The 10,239-nt window shown below is 43.5% G+C and overlaps 1 protein-coding gene across 5 annotated transcripts in view; it reads left to right on the plus strand.

Annotated features, from left to right (window-relative positions):
- The first annotated feature begins 428 nt into the window (after window positions 1-428).
- Window positions 429-10,239, plus strand: part of USP15 (ubiquitin specific peptidase 15) — a 53,156-nt gene continuing 43,345 nt past the window's right edge. For 2 of the 5 annotated variants that reach the window (XM_081928008.1, XM_081928009.1), the window contains exons 1-3: window positions 436-626; window positions 9,229-9,356; window positions 9,909-10,039. In XM_081928008.1, coding sequence (XP_081784134.1) covers window positions 538-626; window positions 9,229-9,356; window positions 9,909-10,039 — 348 coding nt within the window. In that variant the 5' untranslated portion in view covers window positions 436-537. Of the gene's footprint in view, window positions 627-9,228; window positions 9,357-9,908; window positions 10,040-10,239 lie in introns of all 5 variants that reach the window. The other 3 variants (XM_081928011.1, XM_081928007.1, XM_081928010.1) reach the window with 3 other exon arrangements.

Below are 10,239 nucleotides of genomic sequence, written 5' to 3' on the forward strand. Positions count from 1 at the left end.
ACCGCAGCGGCTTCGGCAGCATCACATCCATCAGCAGCTTTAGGCCAGCCTTTTTTCCCGACCCCTCGCCCGACACATTCCTCCAGACTACAACTCCCATCAGCCCGGAGGCTTGGGGCTGATGGGAGTTGTAGTCCGAGCCGCCCGATTGGCGAAGACTCTCCCCCCCCCCCCCCCGTCCCACACAGCCCTGCTGCTCTTCGCATTCCCTCCGCTGCCGCAGGCCTCCCGCCCGCCCGGTGGCGCTCGCGTCCCAGAGGCGCCGTCCTTCCCCTCTCCGCAACCTTCCCCCGCTCTTTCCCTGCGTCCCTTTCTCTCCTCTCTCCCCCCGCGCTGCTTCTGCCGATGGGGTTGCCGAAGTGGGAGGGGGTCGTGGAGGGCGTTTCCCCGGTCGCCGCGCGGCGTCACTCCCAGCATGCAGCGCGGCCCGCTCCTGCCGCCGCCGCCGCCGCTCCTGTCACCGCCGCCGCCGCCGCCTCTCCCGCCGCCGTCACTTTCGCAGCTGCTGCCGCCGCCGGCGCCGCGGGGCTGGGAGACATGGCGGAGGGAGGCGCGGCGGACCTGGAGACCCAGCGCTCGGACATCGCGGCGCTGCTCAAGACGGCGCTCCGCAAGGGCGACACCTGGTGAGGGGCAGGGAAGGGAGGGGGAGGGGGAGGCCGAGGAGGGGGAGAGGCTGGTGAGGGGCCCTTCTGAGTGACAGGTGCGGGCGGATCCTGCCTGCCTCGCCCACCTCTTTTTCTTGGGGGGTGGGAGGCGGCGGCAGCCCGCCGCCCTTCCTCTCCGCCCCCCCCCCACCATCACCACCCCCCAAAATGCGCTGGGAGCGGCATCCCCATCGAGGAAGGGGCTCACCTTGCCTCGCAGGTGGCGCCAAGGCGGGGCCAGGCGCTCACAGCCGTCCACCCGCCCCTCCGCGCATCTTTCCCATGACAGGTTCTGGAGAGGCAAGGTTTGTGCCAAGGTGCTGCTTCCCTCTCTCACCTGCGAGAGGAAGAGGCGAGCCGGTCCAGCCGGCTTTCAATTGCAGGCACTTCTTCTCCCAGGTGTTTTCTCCTATTGTTTCAATCGGCCGGAAAACTACCACACACACAAAAACCACACACACACCCTATTTTTTTCTGTGTACTGTATTGAAGGTAACAGTCGAGTGTGACTGTTTTCTGGGTTAAGGTTTCTCATAGGCTTTCCCCCGGAAAGCTTACATATTGCAAGGCCTTGTCTTTTCTGCCTGACTGTTGCTTGTCACTTCTGGGTTTCCTTTAGGGTTTCACCTCGCCTGGTTTCTTTCTTTTCCTCCCCACCCTCCCTGTAGATTGCATTTATCTGCAAACCCTATCATTGTTTTATGTTTTTTCTTCTGGTGCAGTACTAGCTGAAATACCTGGGAAATGGATCTTGCCACCTCCTGGCTTAATTGTGCTGAATCTTGAAGAACGTTTTGGTATTTGTGGAGTAAGATGTGACTAAACAGATCAATTATGCACACATGTCCCCCCCCCCCCTCTATTAAAAGAGAAGTTAATCCTGGGCCATGGAGAAAGTCTTGGATTTTGGAGATTGAGGATAACTTTGTGCATCCAGCAGCCACTGTGTTATCTTGGAGCATGCAGAACTGCCAGTGGGATTGTGGCCTGGATATGTGAAGATTTCATAAATGGGCTGTTGTGACTACTTGTGTCATGGCAGTAACATGTATCACGCAGTGACAGTTCATACAAACAGCTGCACCTTGTGAATCCTATTTAGGCAACAAGCACAAGGGTGACTGCATGGAGGCTGTCAGGTGTGTCAGTCAGCCTGATTTTTCATAAGTTGTTTGAAACTTGTTAAAGTACAGTCCGATGCATGTTTACTCAGAAATAAGTACCATGGTCTTAAATGGCGCTTAGAGAGCGATCCTAACTGCTAGTCAGAAATGCCAGGGCTGAATGGTGCAGTGGAGCTTCTCTTGCTGGCCAAAGTGTATGTAAGCGAAAATGTTGATTTTACTGTGCCAGCTCCTTGCTATTACAGCAAACAGGCCTATGATCAGTAACTGGAATCCAGTGGGCCTTTGTCCAGCACAACTCTGCCGCTACTCCCTTGCTCCTGTTCTTTCAGAGAGTACAGCGGCAACTTCCATGGTTATGGAATCGCGTGGAGTGACACCACTATCACATCCTAACCCCTTCCAGTGATCGGGGTTAGGGTTGCTTTATTACTCCCTACTGATAGGTTTTAGGATTGCAGGGTTAATTATACCAATTCATTGGGTTTGTTCAACTATAATTTATGTTACCATAGAAGAAGCAAGTGGGCTTGAGTCTTGTCAAATACAGGTGTGTAGCAATTAAACACTTAACCTATTTCTCATTTGTTTTCTATGTCTGTCATTGCACCCTGAAGTCTGAAGTTTCCTACATGTTAAGGCCCAGTTCAAATGCACTGTTGCTACTGGGAACTGGGAACAAGCTTGAGCATTCCCCCTGTTCCCTCTTCCTCTTTTTTCACTCTGCTTTAGAGGAGACTTCCTGGCTTGCCAAATCAGTTTCCCATTATGTCTGAGCTGGAAATTGTTCTCTAAGTCCTGCCTACACACAGCACAGGTTTATTGTGATTTGCAAGCCAGGGTTATAGGCAGCATTAAATTATGGTTTCCAAATCACAGTAATCTGATTTAATAAACCAGAAAGTATCTTCCCAAGCTGGGGAAGCATAGTGAGTTGGAGTGGAAGCATGATCATGATGTCTGAACTTGACTTGAATTACATTATCTCATCTCAGCCACAAGCTGCTACTCTCTCAGTAATCATCCTGCAAAATCACAACTGTGTTGGCCTACCTTAAAGAGCTGATGTGAGAATTGCTGACAGAGTATATGTAAAGCATTTTCAGGTCACTGAATAAATTTTACAGTACAATTCTAAACATGTTTACTCAGAAGTAAGACTTATTAAATTCTGTGAGACCTTAGTTACACATTTCTGTCCCAACCATACTATATAATTTTGAAGAGTTCTTTTGAAGTTGAGACTAGAGATGAAGATGCAGCATATTCTTTACAAATTATGAACTACCCTACAACTAGGTGAATAAGTGTGTCCATTGTCACATCTGCCTCCCCCTTTTTCCCCTCAAGAGCTCAGTGAACCATACACAGACACGCCATTTTATCCTCTCAGCAACCCTGAAAGATAGTGTAGACTGTAGACTGAGTGATAACAAGAGGTTCAAGGCCACCAGAGAACTTTATGGCTGAGAGAAGGGATTAAATGCTGCACTACACTAGTTCTCATCTGCCTTTCATTGTTTAACACAAATTTGTGCACGCTTACGCAGAAATATGTCCCACTCTTTTCATTTGGGCTTTTTTTTCTAGGTGTGCATATAGTATAGCAGCAGCCCTAATTAGCTACTAAAACTGGCCCCATAAGTATGACGGCATGAAATTAAGACAGGTAGTAAGTCCTGTTTAGGGATTCACATATTTTAACTAGGCATAGGTAGGCTATAGGAAGTGAGACTCACCTTTCTTCTGTCCTGCTGCACAGGCATTCTTTTGATACCCACTCCCTGAAGAAGAATGGTGGGTGATATGAGTATTTGTACCAACTTCTTTCTGCCACTCCATACAACTGAACCTGATGGCTTGGCACCATTTTGAAAGACTCACTCTCTGCTTCATTGTATTGCTGATGGCTTACTGAAAGCTTCTATGGTGGGGTACACTAGTTGTCTTCTTCATAATGAATTGATGGCTGCCACAAGCAACCTAACAACTGTATTTGTAGAATTCTGGTCCCAGTGAACTCAGTGGGATTTACTTCAGAATAAACATGCTTAAGGTTGTACTACCAGATAAAATCTCACACTAAATTATTGTGATATATTATATACTGGAGTATTATGAGAAGGTATAATCTTAAACTCAGAGAGTCGACGATGAAAGTTGTAAGCAAGTGTAGTAATGAGTAATGTTTGTGTTGTTTTAAGATGAATTGAACTTCAGAGATTTGCTGTAATTTGAGAAACTATACACAGTTTCTCCTATTCTAAGCATGAAGATTTCAACATCTGATTCCGTTTTTCAAACATTTGTATGACAACATACTTCGTCACAGAGAAGAACTATAGTTCAGAGATAGTGTACATGCTTTGCATGCAGCAGTTCCGAGTTCTAGTCCCAAGCATCTCCAGGGGAAAGTCACCTGTCCGAAACTTTGGGCAGCTCCTGCCGGTCAGCATAGGCAAGGAGATTGCCAACCTTTTTGGTCCCATGAACATATTTGGAATTTTGAGAGTGCTCAGTGAGCAACAGTGCTCACCACTATCTCCCTCCCATTCTCTCAGATTGCTCCTTTTCTGTCTAGCTGCTCAGGTGTTGATCTGTACGTACTTTTCAAGGCTAGGATGAACAGCTCAGGTGCTGAGCTGAGCCTTGAAAAGTACATAGAGCTGAAAGCAGTTTTAGAAACAGAGATATAAAAGCTTGGAGTTAAATGACACCTTAAACCCAGGTTATGCGCGCAACAACGGAATGTCTAGGCGTCTTTTTTTTATAATGAATACGAATGAACTGCAGCTAAAATATTATGTTCATTTTTCACATGGTCTAGTCCTTCCCCTGCCCATCCCCCTGATATTATTGAGATGGTCTCTTCCCTAGTCTTCAGAGAGTAGCTGGAAGTGGGGAGGCAGGAAAAGGTCCTCCTTTCCTTCTACTCTGCAGTTTCAATCTGAAATCATAGGCGCAGTACTGCACCGAGAGCTCAGAAACTGTTTGCGCTAGTGAAAAGTGCGCCTAGAACAATGGTAGTTTCGAACACTGGCTAAAAGAAGTGGTAAAGTGTGTTGATTTCTGACTTTCTCCTTTGGTACTATGCACTTTCGAAGTGATAGGGGAGATAATCGCCATTTCTACCTCAAAACCAAAGCAGCTGTGAGGAATGCAGGGGAGGGAGGAGTTCGGAGGCTTTGTGGGCAGCAGGGTAGCACTCTGCACCTTCAAGGTGACCCCATTGGTGACCCCAAGTATAGACATTTATGAGCTCCATGGACCAATGGTCTGATTCAGTATAAGGCACCTTCCTATGTACTAAAGATATTTTCTCAAATATTTTTGAAAACTCTAAACCTGCCACATTACATCTGATAGATAGATAGATAGATAGATAGATAGATAGATAGATAGGAGACTGCAATGAGCTGGTTAACAGTAACATGCTTCAGTTAATTTAAGAATCCTGCAAGTACCTTTATGTTGCTTCCATCATCGTGGCAGGGTTATATTTACAAGGAGCTTAATTGTAGTGATGGGGCTTGTTCACCCAATATACCATAACTGTAATGTTTGGGAAATGCCCATTGAAAGGAGCATGATCTCTGTTCATGCATTAGCTTGCTGCGATTAATTATATATGCACGCATGTTTGTGCATATGGAGGGTTTGAGAGTGAGTGTGCCATGCTTAGTATGGTTAAGGAAGAGTAAAGGAGAAAGACAAAGTGGATCTGATTCTACTGGCTGCTCCTGCTCCTTGCTTGTGTTGTGGTGTCTTGGATTACAAACCCAGTTAGAATGTGGAGAGTGCCCTGCTCCACCCCCCCACTGCTGCGCTGGCTGCTACGGGGGGGGGGGGCGAGCCAAGGTGGAGTAGGCCCAGTTATCTAGACTGAGCTCCAGCCTTCCAGTTATGAGCTGTGGCAGTGAATAGGTAATGAAAGTCCTTCTGTCTGCCTTTTGAAACATTAGCATTTAAGTTCAGGAGTGTGGAGGGAGAGAGATAGTTTTTTGAACTTGTAAGTACCCTCCCACTAGTTGGACACTAGTTTAAAAAGAGTAAAGGACCCCTGACGGTTAGGTCCAGTCGCGAACGACTCTGGGGTTGCGGCGTTCATCTCGCTTTACTGGCCGAGGGAGCCGACGTTTGTCCGCAGACAGTTTTTCTGGGTCATGTGGCCAGCATGACTAAGCTGCTTCTGGTGAAACCAGAGCAGCGCACAGAAACGCCGTTTACCTTCCCACCGGAGCGGTTCCTTTTTATCTACTTGCATTTTGACATGCTTTCGAACTGCTAGGTTGGCAGGAACTGGAACTGAACAACGGGAGCTCACCCCATCGCAGGGATTCGAACTGCCCACCTTCCAATCGGCAAGCCCTAGGCTCAGTGGTTTAAACCACAGCGCCACCCGTATCACTGGACACTAGTTTAGTGTGTAATAATTATGTTTGCTTCTGATCCAGATGTGTTTACTACTAGCCAATCACACCTCTAGGCACGATATTCAAGGCTGTGCATAAGTAGACTCCTATATCATGTTTGATGTTCACACAGTGTTTCCTAGAATAGCAGAAGATTGTGGCAGTCGCTGTTTTCTGTCTAGAAACATTTTTTATGTGTATGGGACTATGCACCAAACATCAGGTGCAGAACACAAGAAAACCAGAAGAATTTCTGCAAAAATTACTTAGATATGATTTATAATGGGAAGAAGATAAAATCCATTCATTTTGTATTTTTAGTTCAAACTGCATGCTACAGATATTAACACATAGAGTATTTACACAGGATACAATCTTTGTATCTATTGCTGTGTGTCATAGCAGCTGGGCATTCATGGTCCATAGCTCAGTCCCTGGCAACTTCAGCCGATGAATCCTAATAGGGCTGGACAACAGCTGCCAGTCACTGTACAGAATACTGAGTCAGGGTGGACCATTGATTTCTTATGGTATAGTCCTTAAGTGGTTTGTTCTTGGAGCCCATTTCCCAAAGCACAAAATTAATCCCTAATTTTTAAAACTAAAGGACAAAAGGTAGATTCACTTCAGGGGTTTTTTTGTGTGTCACTGGTCAACGTGTAAATAATCCACAGCCAAATATGCATTCAGAAGTTAATTCCAGTAGTTCAGGGATGTAGTTAGCTGTTACCAAGATTTTTACCCTGTCATTTCACATGATAAAGAACCCAGGTGATTGAGTGTGACTTTCATGTGTTTGGTTTTATTTTTCCTGTTAGCTAGTTGAAAGGCATTTAATAGCTTCTTAAAACTTACTTAGCTCTTACTGGATTTTCTTTTATTTAATTTACCCAAGATGCTCGCTGTAATTGCATTTTCAGTGTCATAAGTAGCTCTTGTCCTCTGCATGTTTTTTTAAGGTTCTCCCAAAATTTGATGAGTGTATAAAAACAAGGGGATCTATACTTAATAGAACACCATTAGAATGTATTGTTGCTTGATTAGAAAGATGCATGCAGAAGTTTAATCCTGGACATTTGCATTTAAATAGTCAGGCCACAGGTGATAGGGGAAACCCATGCCAGTGACCTTGCAAAGCCATTGCCAGTCAGAATTGATGGTATTGGGCGTTAGATGGACTACTGGTCTGACTCCACATAAGGCAGCTTAATGGTTATTATCTACCCCATGACCATGAGATGGGGTATACTGTAAATGTAAACATATTGGCAGGGAGAATATGCTGGTCAGTTTCTCTGCTTTCTTTGTCTACGAACCCAGCTGTAATAGTTAAAAATATCAAGCTCTTGCCGCTTCTGTCTTCACTGAAAGGCTTATGAAAGCCATAGAGAATGCACATTCACAATGGCAAAAAGTACAGAAGTGATTTCGGTATCCTTACTATGAATTTGAGGTATAGTCAACTGATATTAAAGTAATGTGTACTTTCTGAATCATGTTCAAGCACAGATGTGAAGTAGAAAAATAAATGGTCTATGCTTTCTTTTTCCTTATCACACAAATTTGGTTGTTGATTGTTGCTATCAATATGTGCTGGAACACACAGCAGTTAGACTCCACTCCTGTGCTAGAATAATATCCCAGTGATTACAGATAAGTTTGATGAACAGCTCCCCCCCCCACACACACACTTCATAAAGCAGTTTTTCCCAAGGACATTAATATACATTTGAGAAGAATGCTTCAACAAAGGAATAAGCACTACTTAATGCTGCCTTTTGATCAGGCTGGTTTAATTATTTTTAAAAACAAGCATCTAAAATGTAAACTATAAGTTTCACAGAGCAAAATGAACTGAACTGTGTTGTGTTTCAAAACAGTGAAGGAGTGTAGTCAATAGGTTTTTATAGCGGGTTAAATTGTTTAGTTAGCAGCTTGAAGTCTAGGATGAAAATGTTTCTTTGACTATTTCAACCAAAGTTTTGGCTGAATCTGAATCATTTATGCTCACATATTTGTGATCTGATGAGATTAAGTATTTGTTACACTTCATGAGAATGGGTAGAGTCTCTCTTCCATCCGTAGGAATGTTGAGTATACAATGTATTCTATAAAGGCTGGCACTCTTTATAAAATACAATTTACAGTGCAATCCTATGCATATTTGCATGCAGTCTACAGTCCTTTTCTTACTACAATTTTCTGGTCTTCACTTTGATTGCATAGTTCTGTTCTCTTGGGAATTATTGGGCTGATGGTTGTCCACAGTGGGTGCTCATGAACTACAATTAAAAATATGATGTTGATTACTTAGAGGAGGTATTATGCCAGGCCTCAACCTCGGCCTTCCAGATGTTTTTGGCCTACAACGCCCATGATCCCTAGCTAGCAGGACCAGTGGTCAGGGATGATGGGAATTGTAGTCTCAAAACATCTGGAGGGCCGAGGTTAAGGAAGCCTGTATTATGCAATACTGTTCATCTGTGCTTTCTGATATGATGTAGAGGGTGTTTAAAACAAGATTGCTAAGCAGGCATTTGCTATTAACACTGTTAAGAACAAGCCCCAGTTATCTGCTATAGATAGGCACATTTTAAAAGTTAGGGATGAAAGTGGCAAATCATTTCTTCTGGTTTGATTTCATGTTTGTTTTAATATTCTGGCATTTACCGATAATAAATTTAATTATGGTAAGGAACATGAATGTGAATATCTCTTTCTGAGGGGGTTTTTTAAACAAGACTCATCAGATTACTTGTTGGAAAGAAACTCAATTAATAGTCTCTTAAGATGTACCGGTATGTCTCAGTAGATTTGTGTAAATGCAGTTTCTGAATGGTTGGTTGCATTCTTTCTTGTAATAATACATATTTAGTCAAAGCAGTTTTAATCTTCATGCTGGAAGCAGCTCTGCAGGTGTGTTCTGTCGTATTTTGGAAAATTCTCCAAAGTACTACTCAAAATATAAATACAATAAAAAGCCAGTCAATTGCATCATTTGTTCAAACTTTGATCTTTCATATGTATATTTTCCTCCTTTTTAAGGTATTTAGTGGATAGCCGCTGGTTCAAACAGTGGAAAAAGTATGTTGGATTTGACAGTTGGGACAAATATCAGATGGGAGATCAGAATGTTTATCCTGGTCCTATTGACAATTCTGGACTTCTCAAAGGTAATTACTGTTGAGTATTTAAAAATAAAGCAGGAACCTGATGTATATGAATTATAAATATTGCATATTATTGCAGTTATCTCACCCTGTCATTCTTAGGTTCCAGAATATCTGGGAATTTCTTCTTACAGATTAACATTTTCAAATACAGTAGTTCAGATTGGATGATATCCAACAATGTCTGTCCACTAGTGGAATCAATATTGTTTGCGACACAGATTTCCCCTTCTCCCCACAACCCCTCATGTGCTCCCCAAATCTGCTAGGGAAGAGCATGGAAGAGTAGAGGAGGGGAAACTATATTGCCTGAGGGGATTTCTCTTGTTTGATATTGGCAATCACCCTTTATTCCATCAGGGAATATGTTGTAAGTTTATAAATACATTTCAGTTGTCTCAAACTTGATCACTTGTGATCTTCAGTCCCTTTGTATTAGAGAGTGTGTTAAATTCTTTCGTTACCCAAGAAAATCTTTTAATAAGAACAATTTAGAAACAGCAACTGTGACATCTAAATATTGCCATCCCTAAATATGTAAACATTTCCTCATAGATGGGGACTGTCAGTCTCTCAAGGAACATCTCATTGATGAGCTGGACTACATTCTTTTACCAACTGAAGGCTGGAACAAGCTGGTTAGCTGGTATACTCTTATGGATGGCCAGGAACCAATTGCACGCAAGGTACTTCTTACATTGAATACTGAAATATCTATACTTGCGCTTGAAATGCTCCGCTTACAGTGCTTCCAGTTAAATGCGTAGGAGTAATTTGAATATGTCCATATCACGTCATGGTTTTTGCAAGTTAACTAGTATTGAGTCCTGGCATTAATCAGTATTAATGGCTTCATTTCTTACTCAGTGTTAATGATACACTCATT

The sequence above is a fragment of the Podarcis melisellensis genome (genome assembly GCF_964234715.1).
Source record: "Podarcis melisellensis genome assembly, chromosome: 10".
NCBI classification, from domain to species: Eukaryota; Metazoa; Chordata; class Lepidosauria; order Squamata; family Lacertidae; genus Podarcis; species Podarcis melisellensis.